The sequence below is a fragment of the Haliotis cracherodii genome, unplaced genomic scaffold, assembly GCF_022045235.1.
Source record: "Haliotis cracherodii isolate W230 unplaced genomic scaffold, xgHalCrac1.p SCAF_2, whole genome shotgun sequence".
NCBI classification, from domain to species: Eukaryota; Metazoa; Mollusca; class Gastropoda; order Lepetellida; family Haliotidae; genus Haliotis; species Haliotis cracherodii.
Genome location: NW_027266275.1, coordinates 40,908,197 through 40,936,183, shown reverse-complemented (window position 1 = coordinate 40,936,183; position 27,987 = coordinate 40,908,197). Strand labels below are relative to the sequence as shown.

Sequence of the window (27,987 nt, the reverse complement as noted above, 5' to 3'; positions counted from 1 at the left end):
GATAACACCCTTGATGGAATTCGAGAACTATTTGACAGCTTGTTGGGTACATGAAAGTGATACGTTACTGTGCCAACTTCACAGTCAAAGTGAATACACGATGTACAAAAATGTTGACGATCACATGATATCACATCTACGATATTGATTAAAATATGTCATTGTTGTTGGTTAAAGAAATGTTAATTCCCGTATCCTGTGAAACTGTAGTCACGTTGGCAGCTTTAACCCAGAAATCACCTCCATATTTCCTCCTCTGAAACGAGTCTGCCGCCCTTTCAAGAAGGTCCAGTACTTCACGAATGTTTATGATGATCATCATCACCATCATCGTCATCACATGTTAACCTCCACATTCAAGGTTAAGCATTGACCGTAACATTTCCTGAATGCTTCAAAGACTGTCCAAACATCAGTGCGTTGGCCAGAACTCAGGACAATCATCTGATATTGGAGGAATTCTTCTTCTTAATGGAACTCAATGGAACACCAAGTACCAGTAGGAAACCTCAAGCCTGTCTGACGTTGTTGTGGAACTGTTTTCTTCAGGAACAGGTTCGGCCGCCCTCGTCAGCGCCAAGGACCATGTTGACGCTGGCAGTAGTTACCGTACTACTGCTTGTGGGCGACCACTATCTGAATGCAGTCATCCAGGGATATTCATAATGTAACATGGGTATTTTCTCAAATGGTTCGAGACAGATGTCCAATGGGTAGTATTCATTCATGTCTGTAAAAGCATTACATGATATGGGGAATCTCTGTGAAAGGGACAATTCATGCGTGTCCACTGTGGTTAGTTTGTTCTGCTGATTGTGTTTGTTTCTCGAGCACAATTTCTGTTTACTTTGAAAACACCATTGTTGAAGTATTCTCCCCAGGGTGTGTTAATGTACATGTACTTGTCATAGTTTAAGTAAATGTAATGTACTTCAAATGGCTTGTTTTATCATTTTTGAAAGTTACATATTTTTCTTTTAAAAATGCTTCCCGAATGGATTATGTTAATCTTGTACCAAGTCCGTAATAAGTCCTGTTGATGTATGCGTTAATCAAGTGCCTTTGAATCTTATCTGCGCATCTAATTTCTATATATATATTATATATTCTATCCATATTTGACATAATTCCAAATGTTTGTTTGTTTCATGTTGTTTAACGTCTCACTATATGACGGCGGTCTGTAGATAATCGAGTCTGCACCAGACAATCCAGAGATTGACCTAATGAGCATCGATCAACGCAATTAGGATACGATGACATGCTTAAACGTGTTTAAATTCTAAACATGTTTAGACGGGTTGCCCAGACGTTAAAGATACTGCAATTCGCTGTGCAGAGAAACCTATGATCGTGGGTTCGAATCCAGGTTCACCCCGATTATGTTTTTAGGTTCGTCAGCACCATACCCGTGCTCGTGGGTTTCACCGAAGTGATAAACATCTGAGACCTGCATCACTTCGGGCTTTCCTCCCACATCATGCTGACACGCCGTGAACTGGAATACTGTTGAAAGCGGCGTTAAACCCACTTTTTGACAGTGTATCACCAAGTCCAGCACGCAACTGTATTACCAGCACACCCCTCAGATATCAGGACTTGAGGTCGAATCTAAATTTCGCTCATTGATAACTAGTTTGTCAGAACCATGCGTGCTCGTGGAGTCAGTCACCAGAATGGTATCGTCAACGATCTGCTTTTCGCCCACATGGTGTTGACACGCGGTGATATAACTGAAAGGCTGTTCTCTGGTCCGTAACTGTTCAAAACAGCGAAAAACTCAATTCCAACACGAACGAAACAGAACATGGAGGAACAGCATCAGTAACATTACTTTCGATATTCAGTCAATAGAAGTTAATTATAAGGACTGTGTTTTTGGTGTGTGTGTGTGTGTGTTGTTGTTGTTTTTTTTTGTTGTATGTTTGTCGTTGTTGTTGTGGGTTTTTTTGGAGGGGGTGTCGGAGGGGGAGGGCAATATTGTTTAACGCCACAGTCATCATTACTCAGGTAACAGGAGAGTCTCAGCGGGCCAGCACAAAAAGTCGAGTACAAGCAGCCACACGCACACGCATATGCACGTCGCTATATACATTTGTAATTGCAACGATCTTGGATGCACGTTAAACCCCATTTCACCTCCCCTCACCATGTTTATCCTTTCAACATGTGCGCTCTCCTGAGATACCCTGTTCTTAGATCATCGTGAACTCACCATTTTCTCCTTCAACCCTACTTTTATATATTTTCTTTCTTTCCCGGTACATTCTCTCACATCTTTCTAATATCACAACCATATACGCCTTCCAAGTCAGCTTGGGTTTCAAAGCGGGTTAATGCGCAGGTGTATTTACGGGTCGGGGTCGATTGGTGTCTTGTTACACATATTAAACTCTGATGTCATTTGACGAGAAACATTTTTAAAGTATGCTAGTCGTGAGAGCAGATGGTTCTGGAATGTCGCTTTCTGTTGGTTTCAAGTCTGTACCTAATCTCACAGACGCAATATGAATACTCCCAAATGTCCAATCAATTAATAGTCTGGTGGTGGACCTTTGCTGGGATATATTTTGTGTAACTGCTTAAAGAGATACAATGTATTATTTTCTAAAATAAAGAGTCGAACATTTATTTTCCAACAGTTATACTGTCAGGGCACCCATCATTTCCATGAAAATCATATTTAGTCCACATGAACATTGAAATTAATTCTTTGTCCGCTTACAGAATATCAAAAAGTTGGTACCTAATACACTGATTTTTCTAATATTTATAAATGGGCTATTAATATTGATTACTGAGGCCGTTATCTACGACTTTTTTTCTCATCGCGTATGACATTATGATATGTAGTTGAAAACAAATGACGCCCACTATGAACATGTGTTGGCGTGAGCACTATATATACATGTACATGTAGATCTATAAAGATTGTTCGATTTTCTAATCGGCTATGATGCCACTATTTATCCTATTCATATTTGAAATCGCACGAATGAACATATTTATAGTTGGACATTTATATTTATGGAAAAACACTAGTGTATGTTTCTAAAATATTGGTAGTTGAAGAACTACAGATTTCATATACAGTGCGACCACGTTAGTCAGAGAACCCCGCAATACAGTGATAACTGATATGATATTTAGGATATAACTCCGCCCACATCAAACTTTAATCTGTTAATTTGTTAATCAGGACTGTTTTATGGGTGACGGTTTGTTTGTTTGTTTGTTTGTTGTTTAACGCTGCACTCAGCTATATTCCAGCTGTATGACGGCGGTCTGTAAATAATCGAGTCTTGACCAGACAATCCACGCAATTGGGATCGATGACATGCATCAACCAAGTCAGCCAGCCTGAGCACCCGATCCCGTTAGTTGCCTCTTACGACAAGCATAGTCACCTTTTACGGCAAGCATGGGTGGCTGAAGACCTATTCTACCCCAGAAACATCACGGGTCTTATGGGTGACGGAATAACAAAGATTCACAGGAGAAGTTAAATTATCTCATTACATTTCCATATTCAATATCAATTTCGATCCGAAACGTTTTCACTCTGTCGGGTGTCTCACTGTCCCACTGTCGCTACATTAAACTTGAAATATCGATGTCAGCTTAAGATGTTAACGCAATATATTTCTAGTTTTATTATTATTGAGAGTTTTCAACTTTTTCATTTTTTTAAGAGAAATAGGATTAATTGATAACGTTCGATAACACTATGTTTTGTGACTCCCTCACTTTTCCTGTAGGTGCATGTACGCTCAGGATCAATGTTACACAGGTAGAACGTGCATACAAGACAAGAAAAAAAACTGATGCATACAAAATTATTTAAAACAGTAGGCATTTGTCACTGGGGGCATTAAGGGAACACCTCCTCGATTTCCTTTTGTAAAATATACCAAAAAAAACAATTACACATATATCCTTTTTATAGAAACATTCTTAACAATTATTATCCATCCCAACGGCTTTGTATTGGAAAAAAACTATTCCATCGATTTTATATTGTAAAATGTTACAAGCTATATCCCCAAGAGCCCTATATTATATAATTTACGGTATCGGTTAACAAGAAGGTGGCAAGAAGTGTATTTACCATCGCGTTACCTGATATTACTGGTTTGATGTTAAAATGGTCCGCGCGGGTGAGAAATGTTAAATCAAAACACCAGTTACCTCCCTTGACATGATTCTATAATACCAATTACAACCTGCAAAAAGTAACTTATTCAGACTATGTGACCGTGACGTAGCACTCTCGTTAAATCGATGTGGCGTTTGCCGTGAAATATTGTTTGTGACTGTGATCAATAATGGCCGGAATAATCACTCAGAGAAAAGTTCTTGTACAGACTTCACCTAATTGCGAAATCGTGTGAGGTGGAGTAATTTACTTTATCGATAAATTAAATTCAGGTGTAGCCGCGACACCACAGACCCACGTAGCCATGGCAGTGGGGACACTTTGTTAACGGGACGTACGGGAAGGCTGGGTTGTAGGTGACGTGCTGATCGCTGCACTGCAGCATGGCAGGTCTTACTGCATTGAGTGCTTCATTGAGTGGGCTTCGTGACTCAGGTAAAAAGCGATAATTGTGACATTTGAATGTGAACAGCGTTCTGCGTTCGATGGAAGAAAAAAACGCCATCTAGCGTGATTGTAGTTTTTCTTCTCTTCGCCAGAGTTGTGCGTCAGTTCTTCGGAGGGTTGGTTCTTGGTGTCTGACCCGTTCCGGTAACATGGATGACCCTGTGGTGCGTGGCGTTGCAATTCACCGTGAGTTGCTTCCCTTAAACGTGTTAGGATCAGCTACTAAAGGATACGAATCCTCTAACTCCTCTTTCCTCCGAAGTCTGTCCTTCGAAACACATTGCTTTAAATATTTGGTTGAAGATTTCACAAAGATGTACTTCTCGCCATTTGAAATAGAATCACGAATCCCACGTTATCAAAACTCAATGATGTTTGTCGCTGGCAAAATGGAATATTTCTTGAGGAGCGCACTCAGCAATTTTTGTCATTACTGTGAGTAATATATGTTATCGGCGTAATGGCTTGTTTTCACACAGCGGGCATTTCACTTTTACCAAGCTGATTTATCAACTTCAACGTCGTCTGTCGTGGTGTGTATAGATGGTGCCATCGCCTACAGCCCCACTTAGCACAAATCACATAGGCATTGAGAAAAGTAAAATTACTGACAAAATATAGAAACATATATAAAGGAAGCTTTTACGTACACCATTATTTTCTAAAATGCTGAATCTGCGTAGGAAATACGTACCACACTGCTGAATCTCGAATACCCTGTAAATAGACCCCAGAATCCCCCGACCAGGGGTTGGCAGCCTCAATATTCTCTCCGAGCGTCGGTGTTCCAGGTGAAGCGAGATAAACTGGTTATCATATACAGAGGCCTGACAGCAGGATGATATGGTCGGTGATGACTGATAACGCGCTCTTGTTCATTGTTATTTATTGCTTGAGTTATCAGATGAGATTGTGATGACCCTACGTCAACAAAATCCTACATAGATGTCTGATTGCGAATAAAAATATACCACAATTGGCAATAGGTCAGCCTACTCATGGCGGCATGTCAATCGAATCGAGACAGACCAGTAACCGATGTCATGTTCAATGTCCAACACACAGTGCCTGTCAACTCTAACTGTCAAGGAGGGCATGGTTGGGAACGCGCCTGCTCCAGACTCACGAAGAGGGTCTTAGAAATTAGTGAATGACTTGTGTTTTATGTATTTCAGTTATATATTCAGCAGTGGCACGTGACCCGTGAAGATCCGGGGTAGAATAGACAATCCAGTGACTGACATCATGCGCACCGATCCACGCAATTGGGATCGACGACATGCATCAACCAAATCAGCCAGCCTGACCACCCGATCCCGTTAGTCGCCTCTTACGACAAGCATGGGTTGCATGGGTTGCTGTAGACCTTTTCTACGCCGGTAGTAGTAGTAGTAGTAGTAGTAGTAGTAGCAACTGCAGCATCAACAGTAGTAGTAATAGTAGAAGCAGCAGTGGTAGTAGTAGTAGCAACTGCAGCATCAACAGTAGTAGTAGAGGTGGTAGTAGTAGTAGTAGTAGTAGTAGTAGTAGCAGAAGCAGCAGTAACAGCAGTTAGCGGTGACGACACAACACCTCAGCATTTACATGCGTTTATTCGTCTTAGGTATCAACACTGTCAGTCTTAGTGAATAGGCATCAATCACATCATAATGATAGATATTTATCGATGTGTATCACACAGCATTACTTACTTTTACATATATATTGTATCAGATAAAAAGGTAAAAATACAATATAGTTCACTATTATATGAATTATGTTCATTGATATTAACTGTCATACATAACTTTGAAATCGGAATTTAGATGTTTAAGCAGTTCTGGATATTTCATTTTTTATATATGTGTTTAATTATTAATAATTCTATACACTTGATTTGCAGTAGTTCGTGTTTACATGGTACATTTCTCTGTACGATTTGTCTATGAATGAGTCACGTCAGTGCTTGCGCCGTGTTATCTTCATGTGACAACAGAACAACATCATATATCATATCGACATGGGTTCAGCAATTCTCATCCAGCTAATGGCACAGACATGTGTTTGACAAAATAATGTAACAGAATCGTTATCAGCCTTCGTCAGTAGTAGACTCCATCCGTACAACGACGTCACTACTCCACCGTCACAACCAGGTTTGCCGTGTTCTGCATATGGAGTTCATCATCAACCGTCATCTGCAACACCAAAGCATTGATGTAGGGTGAGATGGTGAGCATCTTTAGCAATATTCCATGTATATCAAGGAGCATGGCCAATACCTCACGTGTTTGTACGCACTTCCGTCGTCGTCCATGAATACATACAGCCGCTGTGCGATGTAGCAGTGACGCGAGTCTGTTTTAAGTTAAGCAATGAAATGCGACAATGTATTCTTTATAGAAGTCAAATGAGCCTTTATCCGTGTATGAAATGTGTGAAGAAATCTCGAAGTGATGCAGGTCTTAGACGTTTACTACTCTAGAAATTCACGATCACGGGTATGGTGCTGACGAACCTTGAACCATAACCGGGGATTCGAACCCACAATGCTGACGTGCCCAAGTGACGTAACCCTGCGCAGCGAATTCCGGCGTCTTAGACGACTAGGCCTCCCGTGCCCCCCTAAGCATTCACGGGTGACGGAGGAATGTCGTGTATGCAAACACGTTAAGTGTTAACGATGAAAGGACCGGCCACACCAAGAATAAGTTTCACACATTCTAACCACGCGACAATGTCCCTTCTAGGGTTCCATACACCAAATTTAGAATCCAACGCGTTAACCAATAGAATAGTGATCTTGGAGTTTGTTCGCCACTCTCTCAACGTTTCACACATTTTGAAGATCATCAGTCCAAACAAATCACTATCTATATCTTGTATGACCCTCGTTGGTGCTTACACATCGGGCGTTCAACAAAAGGTGAATCCCAACATGGTTGCAGCTAAGTATAGATTCGTTAGATCTGACTATACACATAAAACAGACGCAATGCAAAATACAGTCAAATGTCAGATATGAATGGTTAATATATTGCCGCGTGACACGCCCGCTGTGTGCCGACGGACGGATATTTTTGCAGTTTATGAACACACAAATAAGTGACGCCAAGATTATGATGTCCGTAGCTGAGTGTGTAAAGCGTTAAATTTAATTTGAAATATTGAGTGAGTAGGTGAGATATTTATCTGAGTAGCAATAAACACTAGGTCACACACAAACGGTCATTCAGCCTACCTGAATATGGTATGTTTGTTCAGCAAGCTTTGATGGGTCAAGAACGACCACGTCTAGCGTGTTGTGAGCTTGTGTGGTGATGATGTTCGGAGTTGAGGGAGCAGTGACAACATTGTAATTCAGCTGAAACAACAAACACATTGTTGAAAATAAGTTATAGGTAAAATATCAATATTCAGCATTTTTAATAGCAAGATTACAATTAAGTTCTGTACTTCATGTACAAAAACAGAAGTAGGTACTTCTAGGATATGTAAATATGCAGGGGTCAGGGTGGGGGTGAGTTGGGGGTGAGTTGGGGACTATATAAGAAACAGGTAATGAATCGCGCATTTGTCTTCAGCGTCAGATATTAAATTAAAGGAGTAGACGCATTTCCTCAAAGATACAATATATGCGCAGGGTCACACAGATAAGAGATAATAGTTTAATTCAAAAGACGTCGCATTTTCAACTTCCAAAAGTGCAGTTCAGTTGCATCTGGAATGAGGCATATATACCCACATTGACTGTTACTTGTCATGTCTCGCACGTGCATGGACTGACTGGTCGCATTCTCCAGTGTGTTTTGGTAGCTATTTCCAAAACCCTCAATCTTGCACTTTTCATTATTTCAAATATTTGTTGTCCATTTTACAACTCCATAAAATCAGTGTGATAGGGCCATAAACAACATGTTCTTCAAGTATAAATCACATTGTCAACATACAATAAACGGTTTTGGGCATATGTTCATGTTTAACACCCTACATACCTAGGTCACCCTTCAGTAATGCCTCTGAGTATATAACACCGTTTGTCTCTAATCTGAATGTCTAAAAGGTCGTGTACAGTTTCTTCCATCTCGATGTGACTACCCTGTACCCAGTACTACCCACCTTGGCACCAAGGTCTTTGTCGACTGCGGTTATAGTTGCTATGACAGTGTTTGGGCCGTCGCTTCGTCTGATGGTGGTGTGGTTCGTGCTGAAGGGGAAGTGAGGGGCGTTGTCGTTGATGTCTGTCACGTTTATTCGAACCTGCACAAAAAAAGATAGATTAAAGCATTTTGAGTATAAAAACAATATTTCTGGTGTCCCCGCCGTCATACTAATGGAAAAAGCGGCGTAAAATCTTACTCACTCACTCATTTTGTAATTAACCCAACCAATGGCCGATAATAAAGCATTTTATTTGTTTATTCGTTGATTTACGGATCCATAGTTACGAAAAAAAATAATTATATATTATTTCTAATTGCTAAATTATCCGTGAACGGTCACTCAAAGCTTGAGGTGTAACCATACTGAATACTGTTGTTGTTTTTTTGAGTCGGCAGTGCACCAACCAATGTTTGAAAAAAACTATTTTATAACTATTGAATGACTATTTCAACATTAATTTCGCATTTGACTCAAATGCTAAGTTAAAGTAAATTAAAAAGAGGAGAATTTGAAAATCGCTTTTCTCTCTCCCTACGGGTCTTATCTTTTAACAAAAACCAACAAAATATTCTATTTGAACAATAAATATTGAACAACAAATCCGGAAAGCGGTGGTCGGGAAAAATAAGACCCAAGTTACGATATGATAAACTGTTGTCGCTTGTGTGATTGTGAGTGAATTGGGTTTAACGCCGCTTTTAACAGTATTCCAGATATATCACGGCGTGTCAGCTTGATGTGGAGGAAAGCCCGAAGTGATGCAGGTCTCAGAGGAAACCCACGAGCACGGGTATGGTGCTGACAAACCTAGAAACATAATTGGGGCGAACCGAGATTCGAACCCACAACCATAGGTTTCTGGCGTACCCAAGGAACGCAACTCTGCACAACGAATCGCGGCGCCTTAGACGAATGGGCCACCCGTGCCCCCTCGCTTGTGTGAGGTGGTCTGCCGATGTATTCATTCATTAATCTAGGTGATGACCACATGCTTCCAGTCGTGAACCGAGTAACGTTTAGCATGGAGACGAAAGCCAGACAACATTAATTATTTCTGACGATATAAAACTACTGTCACGTGTGACACAGTATCTGTTTACGTATTATCAGAATATAAGGTGTCTTTGAATTCAGATGTTCGACGCTTTTAGCAGTATAAAATGTATTGGGAGCACATATAATATAAGGTGTCTTTGAATTCAGATGTTCGACGCTTTTAGCAGCATAAAATGTATTGGGAGCACATATAGTATAAGGTGTCTTTGAATTCAGATGTTCGACGCTTTTAGCAGCATAAAATGTATTGGGAGCACAGGTCAGTCGTCTGTGGCGTTGCAGTTGTAGCAGACGTGAGTATAATGTTATTTGAAGTTATTTGGTGGTTGATTTTAAGTTCAAAATGATTAATTTAGTTATTCCCAAGATAAATGGATACTTCCCACAACCCAATAAGGGCCCCCAGTCCATAAAGAGTATCATTGTTATTGTAAGGAGTCATTTCTAAACAAGAAGTTTGCCATCACATTTGATTGTCTACACGTTTCTGTAAACCAAGATGAACCAGTTTGATTGGTTTGGTAATGCACATGCTTTTCGTGCTGTGAGCATGCTAAATGCATGATAACTTGGCTGGTGACATCAGGAGTGGGAACACCTTTTTTGCAGGGTATGCGAAAAAGATACTTCATTTTAGTTTAGTTTGTTTTCGAAAAGTTGTTTTATAAAAAGTATAAGATGTGAATTAAAATTGTTGTATTGCTTTAAACTTTGTAACGGTAGATTAATTGTTCATGCAATTTGGTAATAACATTACTTTGAACATTTTAAGTGTGTAGTTGTGTACAGAAAAACTGTTGACAGTAAACGTTTGGCAGTTTTGTCTATGCAGTTATTTATTGTATTATTTGGTGTATTTGATAAACTGTAGGTTGATAGATGGCAGTGGTGCTAGTCTGTCATTTAATTCATAATAATTATGGTAACGTTACAAACAGATTTTGCTAATATCTCTATTGTAATTAAGCTGTCACTTGGCATTTACCTTTTGTTAATGTTTTGTATCTTGTAATGTTATTTTGATATTAAGTTATTTTGTATGTTCGGTACCAGAGTTGCAAGTAACTAGATGACTGTAGGTAACTGGATATGTCAGTTACAGTTGGTATATAGATTATTTTGTTAGAAGTGACATTGTTGACAGGGGCGTTATATCAACGAGATCGAACTGGTAATAAAGAACTCAGCCCAACACATCGGATCATGTCGTCATTGATTGATTCCTCAGTCGCGCCAGGATCCGATGGCCCGGAGTTCAATATTCGCCCTGATTAAGATCTTTGGTTTGTCAGCACAATGCTTGTGTTCCAGGGTTTCACCAAAGTGGTAAACCTTAAAGGCATACTTCACTTCATTTCTGCCCCGAACTCCACCCACCCACCCCCACCCCGACCAATATTCCCCCTATTGTTATCACTCATTGAAACTATATTCCACAACGCTGATGGCAGAGTAACGTCCCCTGATACGTACGAACACAGTGGTTGACTTGACGGGAGTGTGGAGGGTGGTTGACCGGATGGCCAGCAGGTACATCGGGGTCATCTCGGCGTCCATCTCTGTGTTCGTGTATAGATCTCCCTGCAACACAGTAGTGGCTGCATCATCATCATTATCAGTCTGTTTTACTGGAATACCACAAGTTGTTAAAGGGAGACTCTTTTGTACCCACTGGAGCACAATATCAGTCTTAGTCTAGGCTTCGCCACAAGTGCAATGTGTGAAAAGAGACGTTGCCTCTGTATCATTAACCCTTACTGTCATAAACATCATACAATATGTGATACACAATATAGATACACAAAGATGTGTTCGAAGGAATTGAAATAATTACGCTAGGACTGTACATTTGACTGAGTCCAGTCTCCCTTTAAGGCTTTTACACATGATCAGCAAATCTCCCATCCATCACACGTATATACTGGTAGTGAGATCGAATCCCAGATTACCCCGATTCTGATACTTGATGTGTCAGCAGCATACCCGTGAATAAATGGCGGTTACAAGGACCTGGAGAATATCGGACGTTCCTCCCACATGATGCTGACACGTCTTGATAGAATTGGAAGAATGTATACATTGAATACAAAACCCTCATGTGGATTTGTTTGTTTGTGTGTTGTTTAACGCCGCACTCAGCCATATTCCAGCTATATGACGGCTGTCTGTTAAAAATCGAGTCTAGAGCTGAAACCCAGTGATATCACTGCAGTTATCCTCGCAGTTAGGACACGATGACATGCAGCAACCAAGTCAGCGAGCCTGAGAAGCATAGTTGCCTCTCACGACAGCACGGCCATGGGTTGCTGAAGACCTGTTCTAACCCGGATCTTTACGGGTCATATGTTCATTTGGCACACGCCTTTATCCAGTAGAGGCGACCGACCAAAATTAAAACTACGAGCCTAATTAAAATTAATTAAACAGTCTGAAGTATATATATTTTTTAAACATATTTTCTGGGATAATTTTATATTCCACTAGCCCCTCCACCCAAGGATCATGAACGGCTTGCTTCCTTCTCAACGTTTTCCGAGTGCTTGGTCGTCTCAATAGGACGTATAAAATTATTTAGTTTGCGAACATTTGAGCTAGTACACAACATAGCATTTTTGACTGATAGGCTTACACGTAGGTGTACATTTTGTTCAACATCAGCACTACGGTTATTTATTGATGGTGTTAGTTTATCAAGGCACAATATTCTAATATACTTACATATGGCGCAGTTATGTAGAATTCTGATTTGCGCAATCCCACCATGTCCACAGCGAGCTCATGTTCCCCGGGGAAGACAGTTAGCACTGGGTTTACCAGCATGACACTCGTGCGTATCGGGGAGTTCTCAAGCACAGACCCAAAATAAGCTGGTTCGTGGAATGTAGGGTAGCCCTCAGCAGGGTCATATACGCTTAAATTAATTGGTGAACTTGTCCCAATATTCCCGCCTCCATCTGTTGCATTCGCTGTTACTGTGAAAGTAGCCTTGTTGTCCGACTTCGCCAAAGCCCTATTCAGTGTAAGCATCCCAGTGTACTTGTCAAGGAGAAATGGTGATGGGGATCCTCCGAGAGAATAACTCACAACGCCATTCCCATCAGTTGTGCTGTCTTTATCAACGGCCACGAACTGGTAGACAGGAACGCCTGATTTTGCTGTGATGGGAATGTTGAAAGTGGAAACTGGAGAGGAGATGAAACGGGGCCTATTGTCATTAACGTCCTGGACTGCAATAGCCACATGGATGAAGCCGACGAACCTGTTGGTCGTTCTCCCTGTCACGTTGACAGTAAGGTCCAAGTACTGGATTGTTTCATAGTCCAGCGATCCCACCTTCAACTTGGCATCATATATGTTGGCAACTGGGCGACTGTAATTGTTTCCAGAAGCAATACTAAAAGACACTTCAGATTTGGGAAATGTCTTGAAGGGTCCGACCAGAAGATCCAGCGAAACCGGCGAACTGTTCTCGGTGATGGAGCGATAGATGAACTCTTCGAGGATGCTCTCTGATTTGATTTGAAATGATATTTGTCTTGAACTCGTCAGTGATGGGCTCCCGTTATCTCTTGCTTCTACAGTGATGTGAAATAGATTGTCTTCAAGGTTAAACAGACTCTGTCGCGTACGTATGTCTCCATTTGTCCTGTCAATACTGAAGCGGGAAGCGTCGATGGTGTTCAGTATATAATATGTCACTCTTCCATTGTCACCAGAATCCTTATCCGTTGCTGATACTTTGTATATGATCGCTTCCGGTTCCCTAAACTTACTTACGGGGATTACCATATTGTCGGTACTCGGTATGATGAAAATGGGGCTGTTGTCGTTAATGTCTGTGATTGTAACAGTGACGTTGGTGTAAATAGTTGTTTGGTCGTCTGTGGCTGCAACTTGGAAGAAGAAGGAGCTGTGGAGTCCATCATGATCGACTGGCGAAGTCGGCGTGGTATTCAGCCGGATGGAGCCGCCATCTTGGGTGATGACGAAGGGGAAATCCTTGTCTGTGTATTTCTTACTGAAACTGTAGCGGACGTGGGAGGAGTTCACAGTCACCTTAAAAACATCATAAAAGCAAGCGCTGTTTACATACTTATGGTGTTAGGAAGGTAAAATGTGCGGAAGGAAAGTAAACTTATACGTACATGTTTCAGTTGAAATATATAATTATGCAATGTACGATAGGTAAGTAAGTAAATATTAGTACCTCTGCAATATAAAATATAAACTTTAGAAGTGCCTGTTTCGTGAATTGGCCTTCCATGTTCGAGTCAGTGTCAACTTTCGGCTACAAATGAGAATCGGATGCCGGTAAGGTATGGGTTGTTGGTCATGCTACCAACCACTGGTTTGCATGACAAAGATTCGAACCCTTGAACCCGCCAGTGCCGAGTACCCACCAGCCCAACTTCTGCGTTTGTTGGTGTATTCTCTGGTATGCTGAAGTTGTATGAGGGTTTGTAGAAGAACCAGCGACTGTAACCGTCTATCATCCTCATCAACACCAGAGTCTGGCCCATACGTGGAGATTTTCCGTCTGAAGATACAGATTATGACCAAATACAGGAAAACGTTGCCACGTATTTCATAATATTAAAGAGGGTACGGATGACTCAGTCGTCTAAGGTGCAGTATTTCACTGCGAAGAGTTGCGTCCCTTGGGCACAACAGAAACCTATATGAACGTAGGTTCGAACCTTGGAGTTGATTTAACGCCGCATTGCACAGTGTCACAGTTATATAGCGGCGTCTCAGCTTGGTGCAGGGGCAAAAGCTGAGGTCATGCAGTTGTTTGAAGTTTACCAGTTTGGTGAACCCACGAGCACGAGTATGGTTCTGACACACCTAAAGACATAATCAGGGTGAATCGTGTCTATCGAACCCACGATCTCAGGTTAATGGCACGCCCACAGGATGCATCTCTGCATATATAATGTAGATGGTATGTACAGGCATACACGTTAAAGTCTGTTACCTTCTATTTCAAATAGATATTTAGAGGAGTCTACTAAAGAAGCCGCTCCTTTATGAGATGAGGTAACTGATGTTCTTCCCAGTAGTTTTACAAAATTAATTATACTATAATGCTATTTGATGTTTGTCACAGTAGCTTTAACGACAATTGTAAGGGTGATTTAGGCTCATGCGTAGTTTTGGCAGTATATCCTTCTGTAACAGCCGACTACCTGAATACACAGAGACAATGTATGCGTTCTACACAGGACAAGACATGCCGATGACTATATCTAGGCTGCAACTGGGCAACAGACATCAGACATTGTCAGACTGAACTGAAGTCAGCATCTACCAGGTTGGCTAAACAGGACTGACAGACAAAATAATAACCCTTACCGTCTGTGGCCATAACTAGGAAAGTAAAGTTCTTGTTTTTCTGTAGTGCATCTACTCCTGCGTCCGTGACGCGGATGTCTCCAGTTTGGTCAACAGAGAGGAAGGAGTCAACTGGAGCTTCCATTGTGTAGTTGACTGTTCCGAATACACCAGAATCCCTATCGTAGGCCGTAACCTGTGAAAACACATTTAATGTTCCATAGTATTTAGTACGTGATAATATATTTACACTAGATTTATTGTAAAGAAACTCTCACACACTGTAATGGGTCTGTAAAGTGGTTTACGTGCATATCAGTACAAAACTGCATTTAATCCTTAGGCGATGCTGGGCGAGGATGTTTACCAATTTGGTGAAAGCTACGGGATTGGTGCTGACAAACCATGGCGCAGAAATATTTTAAATATTTTGCTTAAAGTCGGTTGAGAACCTCCACCGACTTCTCTCCTGTTACTGGTTTCTTTACAAAGATGCTAAAAGCTGATACATGAAACAACTGCTTGAAGGTGGAAGCTGACTCTCGCCAAACTTCCCGTTGGTTTAAATTTGACACATTATTACTGACATGGTTAGTGCTTTACGGCACAGTCTGCAATATTCCAGCTTTAGGGCGGCAGCCTGTAAATAATTGAGTCTGGACCCAGTGGTTGGTATCATGAACACTGCCCCACGCCTATAGTGTACAAACAGCCAAGTCACCGAGCCTGATCACCCATCTTATTTAGTCCAAGTGGGGACCTGTCTTTACCCACCCGGGTTTGTTCCCACTATAAAATGTCAGTAGCTTTTGGTTCAAATAGAGACCGCCTCCGTGGTCTAATGGTAGTGCGTTCGCCCGGAAAAGCAGGTCCGGGGTTCGATCCCCGGCCGCGTCATACCAAAAGATGTTAGTACGTGTTGTTACCCTGCCTGGCGCTCGGCATTAAAGGGCTAAAACAAGGACTGGTCGGCTCGGAGTCAGTATACTGTGACGGAGTGGGGTATTCATGTTAAACAGCGACATGGTATCTCAGTGGGCTATCACTGTAAAACCGGCATTAGTCTCAAGCAGCCTCACACTCACGTGCATGCACGTCGCAATATAAGCGCTATAGTCTTGGATGCGACGTTAAACCCCATTTCCACTAACCTCACCTTGTTTTTTGTCGGTAAACTGCACCTAGATTTGTATATGAATCAATATGTTCGTAGACGTTGATGGATCCATGGATATGTGGATAATAGGTATTCCTCAGTTGTGACGGCCGATGTTAAATGGTAGTTCGTGTGGAACTGTTTTACCCAAAATGGCATAATCCGCCATATGTACGTACAGAGCATTTCTAATAGTTGAAACTAGATTATTTCATGAGAAATAGTGGCTGTCTATTAATGCATGTACGTATTAGTCACTAATTGATTGGCCTGTTTGTTTGTTTGGGGTTTTTTGTTTAACGCCGCACTCAGCAATATTCCAGCAATGACGGCGGTTTGTAAATACTCGAATCTGGACCAGCCAATCCAGTGATTCACTACATGAGCATCGGTTTAGCAAATAGTATACGATGACATGCATCAGCGAGCCTGACCACCTGATCGCCTTAGTCGCCTTTTACAAGCACAGTTGTCTTTTACGGCCAGCATGGGTGCTGAATACCGATTCTAACCCTGAATCTTCACCGAAGACACTAACTGATAAAAGGAAATAATTGATATAATGGTATATAAGTGTATTTAAGTTTATTTTAAAAATAAATTATTTTTGTACACAAATTACCACTAATCTTTCGGGCTAATGAACGATGGGCCTACGATTTCAATTTTAAGAGGTATATTCTAAAGAGCACAGCCGTTTAATAGATGCTTCGTTCTTTGAAATGATTCGTTTCACCCTACTTACAGTTCCGACGTACATGCCGTCTGTGGGGGGCCATGTCATGACAAAGTCGTACGGGTTCGAGGTGAAGATAGGGCTGTTGTCGTTAACATCGTGAACTTTGATAACAATTGTCGACTGGTTACTTTGAAAATGTTCGTCTGTGAGTGACTCCACTGCGTGTACCTGTTGTGACAACAAGACTTAGTATAAATAACTAACTGATATGTCAACATTCTCCGTTTACTCTTTTACAGGACATATATGTGAACACGAACAAAATAGAGGAAGGTTATATACAATGTCATATAAAGGTCTTCAATGCTATTGACAGAGAGTGTGTCAAGTTTAACGCTGTTTTCAGCATTAAGTTAACCATGATACGACAGGAAGACCTCAGAAATAGGCTTCACACATTGTAGCCATGTGGGGAATCGAACCTTTTCTTCGTAACTAAAACAATTCTCGGACTAACCCTCATTAACGAGGTATCGCTGGACAAACTATAGACCAGTTAAGTGCATATGTCACTCACCGGACAAATGTATTGATGGTGTTATTGTTGATAGTCTACTGTATCCGACACTCACCGGACAAATGTATTGATGGTGTTATTGTAAATAGTCTACTGTATCTGACACTCACCAGACAAATGTATTTTTGGTGTTATTGTTAATAGTCTACTGTATCGGACACTCACCAGACAAATGTATTGATGGTGTTGTTAATAGTCTACTGTATGGGACACTCACCAGACAAATGTATTGATGGTGTTATTGTTAATAGTCTACTGTATGGGACGCTCACCGGACAAATGTAGTGATAGTGTTGTTGTTGATAGTCTACTGTATGGGACACTCACCAGACAAATGTATTGATGGTGTTGTTGTTAATGGTCTACTGTATCTGACACTCACCAGATAAATGTATTGATGGTGTTATTGTTAATAGTCTACTGTATCTGACACTCATCAGACAAATGTATTGATGGTGTTATTGTTGACAGTCTACTGTATCTGACAATCGCCGAACAAATGTATTGATGGTGTTGTTGATAGTCTACTGTATCTGATACTCCTCAGATAAATGGTTTGATAGTGTTGATAGTCGACTATATCTGACACTCACCCGACAATAGTAACTATGCTCCTCTTCATAGTCTAGTAGACGGGTCAGATGGACTTCTCCCGACGCGGAGTCCACATCGATCGGACACTCGGGTGTATCAAGTACATACATAACCACAGCATTGTTTCCCTGTGGAAATTAAATGTGCAACAATATGTGTCAATTCAAGGTCAACAATTATTTCCTTACTACTATACAAAGAAAAATGTGCATAGAAAGATAAATTGAATAGGTCAATTATCTGTCAAGAATATTCTCACAAAACAGTTTTTATCATAAGTGTGCATGCAGATCTACCTGAAATCAGTATAGGATTCGGACACAAGTAGAATAAGCAATTCATCTTCTATAAGAAAAGTAACAAAAGGACAGTCTTTTCCCATGACTGCTAAATACCACCTTTCGAGTATTGATCTAAAATATTTAGCTGGTTCTGAAGGCGACTCGTTTCTTATACGATTATTACATCGTCTACAAATATCCATTATACCCCGACAAAATCGGGTTATAACTTAATCCAATTCTTACCATGCTGGCAATGTTCCAGAGATAACTCTTTGCCGAAAAACTAAATTATAACTGGGTTTAACATACATCCCTGCTTTACATCTTTTGGGCAGTCGAAATACTCGCTTCGTTCGTCTAAAGAGTACACGGGATTTAACACAAGCATAGATTCGAGGAATATACATGTGTACATACTCAAATTTAGTCATATGTTTCCCAAAGTATTCAATGCATGCAACAGCCTGAAACAACATGTAATGTATTGAACTATATTATATTATACTCTTATACCACCGTAACTCAAAGGTCCTTTGGGCCTTTTCTTATTAAGGCTCAGTGCCCCCCCCCCCCCCCCCCTCCCCCCTTCCAACCAACCGTGTCAGCGTCTGTTGCGGATAACGTTAGCAGGTGAAGCCCAAGAGCACTGGCCTCCGAGATGTCAACGTTGTAGGTTGTCTGCGTCATCACGGGTTTGTTGTCATTTACGTCCACGACATCGATGATGAGAAGCGCGTTCCCTTCATCGCTTCCATCACTATGCGTCTCCTGAAGAAATTGCGTATACATGATATAAATACTAGGTGAGGTGAAATGGGGTTTCACGTCGCGTTCAAGATTATCGCGACGTACATGCACGTGTGTGTGTCCGCTTGTACTAGTACGGATTGATCGCGCTTTATAGTGCTTACCCACTGAGATACCATGCCGCAGGTTAACACGAATGCCCCTCTCAGACACAGTATACTGACTCCCAGCCGACCAGTCCTTGTTTTAGCTCCTTAATGCCGAGCGCCAGACAGGGTAACAACAAGTACTAACTTATTTTGGTATGACACGGCCGGAGATCGAACCCGGACCTTTCGCTCTCCGGACGGACGCTCACTACTAGACCACGGAGGTAGTCTCTACTTGAAACAATAACTACTGACATCTTATGGTGGGAACAAACCCGGGTGGGTAAAGGCGTGGTGTGTGTCTTTATTTGCGTGTTTAGCTGGCGTGTTAAATCCATGTTTACTTGCGTGTTCAGTGTGTATATATCATTTCCCGCACGGCAATAAGGATATAAAATTGCTGAGTTTTGAAATTTGACGTCGTATCGCCTCAGATTCGATATCTTTTATTTTTAAATTGGAAACGAGCGCTTTCGTGTGAAAAGGCTCAATTTAGAGGTGTCAAATGGAAATTTGATACCTCCTGTTAACCAATCAGAAGTAAGCAAGGTTTATGGAATGTTAGAATATCCGTTTACCTGCAGTAGAAGATCTACACGGTGATTGGTTGTGCTCTCATAGTCCACGGGTTTGGTCATATAAATGCTTCCTGTTCTGTTGTTTATCCAGAACAAGTCAGATGACGTATCTGGGTCTGCAAAGAAATTAATATAACCTCACAAGCCCTTACTCAAACACGTCGGATGACGTATCTGGGTCTGCAAAGAAATTAATATAACCTCACAAGCCCTTACTCAAACACGTCAGATGACGTATTTGGGTCTGTAAAGAAATTAATATAACCTCACAAGCATAATAAGCATATATATATGTAACACATACGAGGTAGATAAAACATGCATTACGACAATTCTCTCATACATATAAATCCACAAGTGCGTAACCGACTTCGATTCATCTGATTTATAATGCCCTCGTGACCCGTGAAGATCCTGGGTAGAATTGGTCTTCAGCAACCCATGCTTGCCGTAAAAAGGGACTATGCTTGTGTAAGAGGCGACTAAAAGGATCGGGTGGTCAGCCTCGCAGACTTGATTGATGCATGTCATCGTATCCCAATTGCGTGGATCGATGCTCATGATGTCAATCATTGGATTGTCTCGTCCAGACTCGATTATTTACAGACAGCCGTCATATAACTGGAATATTGCTGAGTGCAGCGTTAAACAACAAATATACAAACAAACACAATGCCCTCGTGAATATAAAATGTAATCGATTGGGAACTATTCTAGTGCAATGTTCTCATTATTGCTAGTATATGTTTCCATCGATTAAGACGACTTTGATGCAGTGTTCTCATCCACATAGTCCTACATCGATTTAAACGATTCTGGTGCAATGTTCTCATCCATTTAAACTCACATTCATTAAAACGTGAGTGGGTGAATTGGGTTTAACGCCGCTTTTAACAGTATTTCAGTTATATCGCGGCATGTCAGATTAATGTGGGAGGAAAGCCCGAAATGATGCAGGTTTCAGACGTTTACCACTTCGGTGAAACCCACGAGTACGGGTATGGTTCTGGCAAACCTAGAACCATAATCCAAGCGAACCGGGATTCGAACCCACAATCATAGAACTGTGGGAATACAGTGAGAACGGGTCCGGGAAGCCTTGCGTCGCATTTCGCAATTATCCAGCTGTATGTCGGCGGTATGGAAATAATTGGGTTTGTGCCAGGCAGTCTGGTGAGTGACATCATGAGCATTGATCCACGATATTGGGATACGGGTACATGCATCAACCAAGTCGGCGAGCATGACCACCCGACCCCGTTAGTCGTCTCTTACAAACATGGGATGCTGAAGACCCATTCTAACCTGGTTATTCGCAGGTTCGATGACCATGCAATCAACCGAGTCGCCGAGACTGACCATTCGAAACATGAGAAACAGGTGATACGGGTAAGGTAGTAACAGTATGTTCACAATCAGTTAGTGGGCGTTGGGGGAATATGGTGTTTTTTAAAAGGAGTACCACTGCGTGATATGGGGAGAATGTCAACTGGAACAAATGTAGTCGTTGTGACCCATGCAAGCCGTCTGGTTTCAACTGCGACATGGTATAAGCATAACAGCTTGTTAGACTTACCAATCATGTAGACAACCTGAGTGTCATCTCGGCACGCTCTGATTTCAGGGGTAACTGGTACAGAGGTTAACTGGTAGCGAGCCTGAAAAAGTAACATTGATATGGTTCATTTTGTGAGATATCCCTTGAATGTACTTACAGTAAGTGCACGTGGCGGCCCTGTAATCTCAAGGCGCCGCAATTTGTTGTGCAGAGTTGCATCCCTTAGGCTTTCTTAATTTGTCAGCCGTGCTCGAGGGTTTCACCAAAGTGGTAAACGTCTAAGACTACATCGCTTAGGTGAGACTTTCATCCCACATAATGTAACATGCCGTGTTTACTGTAATACTGTTTAAAGTATCTTTCCGAGGCAAAGGAGTTAACTGACTATAAAAGTTCATTTTCCACCCTTGCCGAGCTAGATTGGAATTTCGGAGGTATAATTCGGCTGGAATAACGATTTTATGCATAGTCCAATCAAATTCACGGAACGAAATCGATGCCCGGTTCATAACAACATGGCGATTGCCGTGCAGATTCGGTCGATTGCAGGATTTGGCGTCGACATATATTTTCTTAATATTTTCATGTTTTTAATGAAGTTAATCAAGTGATTTGATGCATTTCGCGAAGTAAGAACCGTTTTATTACAATATAGATCTTGATTATCCATCAGATTGTCTGGACTGGGCGCCGCCATTTTGTTTGAAGAAACTGCAAGTGATTTGAGAGGTGGAATCTCATTAGTCAATAGGAGGGACGTAGAAGGGACATAACTCATAATAGCCACTACGATCGAGCATCGAAATTCCAACCAAGTTCGGCATGGGTGGAAACTTGACTTCTACAGTAAGGTAAATTCTTGTGTCAGGAAGATCTGTTTGAAGCAAATCATTCACCCACTCCCTGTTCGTAAAGCGGTAATTTATCCAACCAGTGTTTCAAAAGGCTCGTGTATATGGACCTAAATTGCATATGCATGCACATGTGCACTCTGTGTAAATAAACATATCTAAGCATAATTTACCATGCGTATAAATGACCTACCTTGACATGTATTAACGAAGGTTAAACCGTTTTAAAAATGCCCTTATATTTCTCTCTTTAATGAGGTGCCCCTTTGAACATTATTTAAGTTTAACTTCCGTCACGGAGGTTTAATCGGGGAGGACAGCCTTAAGTGGCGCATATCGTGAACAATTGTCCCGTTAGTGAAAACCAAGAGCTTTGTCATGGTGCTGACAGTCAAAGGGTCATAATCGGATCGAAAACATGACAGCGGATCCTGACACGACTAAGGGACGCAACAATTTATGGGACCTCAGATAACTGGTCCACATGTACTCCTGAATCACAGTGAGATACAAGTACAATTTCGTTGACAAACAGAGTAGTAATGATGTAAATAGACTCACATTTTCTTCAACGTGGGCTGTGTACAATGACGCTGAAAACCCCTTGACGCATGACTTATCCTCGGGGACTTGTGTTGTTGGTGTCTTCAACACTGTACAAACAATGCAGGCAATCTTTCGAAATAAGTGTTGATTAGTTCTACTCCTGAATTCTAAGCCATAAATGTGGAAACAGCGTATGATTGATAATTTGCCACATGATATCACGATCGTCGAAACAGTGGACGTATGATTGATAATATGTATCACGATATCACGATCGTCGAAAAAGTGGACGTATGATTGATAATATGTATCACGATATCACGATCGTCGAAAAAGTGGACGTATGATTGAAATTTGCATCACGATCGTCGAAACAGTGGACGTATGATTGATAATATGCCGCACGATATCACGATCGTCGAAACAGTGGACGTATGATCGATAATATGCCACACGATATCACGATCGTCGAAACAGTGGACATATGATCGATCATTTGCCACACGATATCATGATCCTCGAAACAGTGGACGTATGGTCGACCATTTACCACACGATATCACGATCGTCGAAACAGTGGACGTATCATCGACCATTTGCTACATGATATCATGATCCTCGAAACAGCGGATGTATTGTCGACCATTTACCACACGATATCACGATCGTCGAAACAGTGGACGTATGGTCGATCATATGCCACACGATATATGGATCCTCGAAACAGTGAGCGTATGACTGATAACTTGCCACACGATATCACGACCGCATGATTGATAACATGACATGCAAATCATGAACTGCTGTATAAAGAAAATATAAACTTAAGATTAGAAGTACAGAGAATTCGTCTTCCATGTTTTTTTGGCGGAGTTTATTTGGTCGTTTCCATCTAGCTGTTTTATCATAAGGACACGGGAGCTTTATTCAATTCGAAGTGCGAGTCTAAACGACCCTGTAGGATAAAGGCCGCTTAGCTACTTTAATCGAATTGTGTTGACGGTTGGGTGAGAATCTCTATGTGGCAGTAATTTTCATGAAGCGTTCTTTCTCATATACATATTTGCTTTGACCTTATCTAATTTAGGAAGTGTAGCTATGGACAACACAGACACATGGTGAAAGATTCATCTTGGCTACGGGATTGACTCGTACGTGAATTTTAGCATTTTGTTAAAAATCGAAGTTTATCTGGTCTGGAAGGTCATGTGACATCGCGTCGTCGAAAGTCGTCCACCTCCATGATCAACGTCTTCGTCCATAAACTAGTTACATTTCCTACTTCTTCTCTTTAATTTTGTGTAGGTATTTGTATTTGTGTATTGTTTTTTGTAATAAGGTGGTTCAAGTTTGTCAACGGCAATATGGCTGCCAGGTAGCCAGCCATCTTTCAAATCTTCTTACTCACAGGGCCAGAGGCCTTAAACCTTGTGACTGAGATGTGCAATGGCTCTTGTACTTACGCATTTTAGTCAGTCTTTTGAACTCAATCTTGATCATGTCATAAATCCAAAACTTGCAAGTCCAACTTGTCAGTCATATGAACATGTCCGACAATTTGGATATCACACTGGCAGTGGCCAGGTTTTTGGTGACATTTCAAAGGGTCAAAGAGCCCTTATTATACCCTGTCCTTTCTGTATTTCGATAAACATCGCCTGCTATTCCTAATCTTGTGTTTTATTATAAATATGTATACTCTATTGTCATGTCAATAAATTCAAAATTCAATCGATAGGCCTCCAGTAGACCTCAAATCAAGAACATCCTGTTTAAAATAACTGTTTTGCTTCGGTTCTTAAAATGAAACATGACCCAAAACTTATCAGTAATACTAGGAAAGTAACCGCCGTAATTTGTAGCATATTATAGTTTGTAATATATTATTAGTTTTATTAATATTTGTTACTATATACAGTCTGTGTATACCGTCTATATATTTATTCACACTGCTGCTAAAAATAGTGTTATTTCCCGTCAAAATCAAAGAACAATCACAAGAAAAATACCCAGGTGTCCGCAAACAATAGATAAACGTATACTTATTGTGATACCAACAATGCATAAAGAAACACAGTGAATTGTAATATTACTAAATTAATTATTACTTTAAGTTTGGGCAGCGGAAACTATACGTGCAATAAGGGTATATAAATGATATCGACGGTCCGTCAGAAACTCACACTGATGAACACACCACAGAAATGCCACGACTGCGGGCCTTTGGGTTGATAGAGGTGGGAGCCACCATGCCCACATTACTAGAACTTTTGGTTTCTACCGTTTTGCTGTAGCTAATCTGATGCAACGTTACATACAGACCGGACAGACATCAGGCAGGCCAAGAACAGGCAGACCCAGGGTAACTACGCCCAGTGAAGACCGGTACTCGCGTACTCCGTACGTGCATCTCCTTATTCGATTCCTGGCAGTGACGTCATCATCGACGTATATCCTCGGGCATATGGTTAGTCGACAAACAGTGGCCGGCGACTCAGGGCTCAATGAATGAGGGGACCGCCTCCGTGGTCTAGTGGTAGAGCGTCCGCCCGGAGAGCGGAAGGTCCGGGGTTCGTTCCCCGGCCGCGTCATACCAAAAGACGTTAAAAGATGGTACTTGTTGTTACCCTGTCTGGCGCTTGGCATTAAGGGGGTAAAACAATGACTGGTCGGCTCGGAGTCAGTATACTGTGTCTGATTGGGATATTCATGTTAAACTGCGACATGGTATCTCAGCGAGCTAGCACTATAAATCGGTGTCAGTTCGGACTAGTACAAGCAGCCGCACAAACACACACACGTACATGCACGTCGCTGTATAAGTGCAATAATCTTGGACGCGACGTTAAACCCCATTTCACCTCACCTCACCAATGAGGGCTTAAAGATCTCGCAGAGGATAGTTATTGACAGCGCAACATCGTCGTCAGAGATTGACAGCGAACGTTGGCAGCGACGTGACTGGCACAGGGTCTTTACCGCAGAAGGGGAGAACGAACGGCGGTATGTAGCGTTCAGGACGTCGTGCCCTAAGGTGGAGGGGTGGTATTGTGTGGGAAGAAATTTGTGGGCAGTAGAGAACACAACTGGTCATCGTTTACAGGAAATTGACAGCTCAGCGTCGCATGGATGACATTCTTCGTCTGATTGCCCCACCGTTTCTACAACAGCTGCCACGTGGTGTCCTTTATCAGCATGACAACGTCAGACCCCACGCACCCCGAATCGTACAGAACTTCCTTGCAGCCAACAACGTCAACGTGTTGCCGTGGCCTGCACTCTCCACAGGCATGTCCCCCACAGAACACTTCTGGGACGTCATGGATCGTCGTGTTCAACAGCGACCACATCATCCAGCCAACCGAGAAGAACTGATCCATCCCCACCAAGAAGAATGGTGAGGTGTCCCACGTGACGTCATCAGACGAATGACTTTTCCAGTGCGCCGGAGAATTTTTGCGTGTCTTGTATCAGGGGCTGGTCATACACGCTATCAATGTGAACTTGAGCGATTTTAGATGTGTGCGCCCTTTGTCCATTGGGTTAAAAGCTTGTTTTTGCTATGCCATTTTAAATGTTTCGTTGAGAGTCTGATCTTTTCAATACATCTCACTTCATATATCTAACTTTTGTCGTTTTTAAACTAGAGTGATTTAAAACTACGGTAAAGTTTCTTTTGGCCGCCATATATAATACTCAACGTTTGATAGATATAATCAATCATGTCATTCCATATAAATATACACGTATTTACATGATATGATAATCATGTTTGTGTATCATGGGAAGATATAACATATCCCTATCAAAACTGTATTAACCATAAGTAACTGTATCAATTAAAACATTAAAAAATGAAAATATCAGGTTCAGATATGCCTAAATTCTATCAAAAAAATTACCTTTGCTTTCTGTAACCGTAAAGACAATTGCCAATACGAGCACTGGGATGCAGCTCGGGCGAGCCATGTTGGGAAGACGGTTTACCTCTTACTCATCTGTTGTGATGAGGCTGAGCGTCCTACTTATATACCTGTGTGGTAACAACTTGCTGCACCTCCCCGACCTAACTGCATCCTGTTTGTGGAATGTTATCACTCTATCTACACAGTGATGTGGCTATATTCGTTGCACAGTTACTATCTATCATCTGACGAGTTTCCGATACCTGAGTTGCAGTGTACTGCCTTGTTTAACAATTCTTTTCTACCATTTGTATCCTAGATATCTGTTTTTTATTCGTCCCTAATGTAGAATTCCACCCTAGATGTGGACAATTGTATTCTTTCCGAAAACAGGGTTAATTACATGTCGTGTTTCCGAAGGATACTATCTTATGTATGCGAAACTAAACGTTCAGTCTGGGAGGGATACAAAAAGCTTATTTAGGCTGAAATACGTATCAAGGTTGGGTTGATAGATTTAATCGCTTTTTTGTTACTCAGCATTTTGAGTTTAATATTTGTGTGTCGTACATTGCCCGGCGCCGGGAGAAATTCGGGTTACACTAGGTCTCCAACGTATAGTCATACTTCACGAGGCGAATAATTATATATAAATGGTCAGGTTCGGTGGCTTAGTTGACGTAGGTATTAAACAACACATAAATGTACGTACAAGTCTCAAACATAACTTCTTGTCGCCTGATATATTAGAGAAAAACGCCTCTCTGATAAAATATCGTGCTTTTTGTGATCTCGACATGAAATACAGATCACTACTCCTTGAATGTAAATGATATTTATACTGGACAACTCTATGAAAGGAAATGTAGATATTCTTCAAAATATTAAAAATGTTTCTTTTTTTGTACTTATATATCTGTTGTAAATGATTACAAAAATCCTTTAGAGCAGTCCAAACGTTCTTTAAGTCAATATCTAAAGAGCTTCTTGTATGAAATCATAGTGATTCCAGAAGTAGAAGCAACGAGCCCCAAATGGAAATCACTCGAATATTGTTGATTCCGGAAGTAGAGTCAACGAGCCCCAAATGGAAATCACTCAAATCTGTTGATTCCAGAAGTAGAATCAACGAGCCCCGAATGGAAATCACTCGCATCTGTTGATTCCGGAAGTAGAATCAACGAGCCCCGAATGGAAATCACTCGAGTTCGTTGATTCCGGAAGTAAAAT

At 41.3% G+C, this 27,987-nt stretch overlaps 1 protein-coding gene across 1 annotated transcript; it reads right to left on the bottom strand.

Moving 5' to 3' along the window:
• Positions 1 to 6,193: 6,193 nt before the first annotated feature.
• LOC139468102 (protein dachsous-like) lies at positions 6,194 to 26,872 on the bottom strand. The gene is made up of 14 exons (XM_071249836.1): positions 26,755 to 26,872; positions 22,868 to 22,959; positions 21,474 to 21,555; positions 19,898 to 20,013; positions 19,021 to 19,191; positions 18,139 to 18,267; positions 17,035 to 17,196; positions 15,155 to 15,329; positions 14,203 to 14,339; positions 12,521 to 13,858; positions 11,276 to 11,383; positions 8,702 to 8,842; positions 7,824 to 7,946; positions 6,194 to 6,780 (listed from the first exon to the last, which is right to left on the bottom strand). The coding sequence occupies exons 1-14, from the start codon at positions 26,819 to 26,821 to the stop codon at positions 6,718 to 6,720; spliced, it is 2,904 nt and encodes a 967-aa protein (XP_071105937.1). The 5' UTR covers positions 26,822 to 26,872; the 3' UTR covers positions 6,194 to 6,717.
• Positions 26,873 to 27,987: the final 1,115 nt, after the last annotated feature.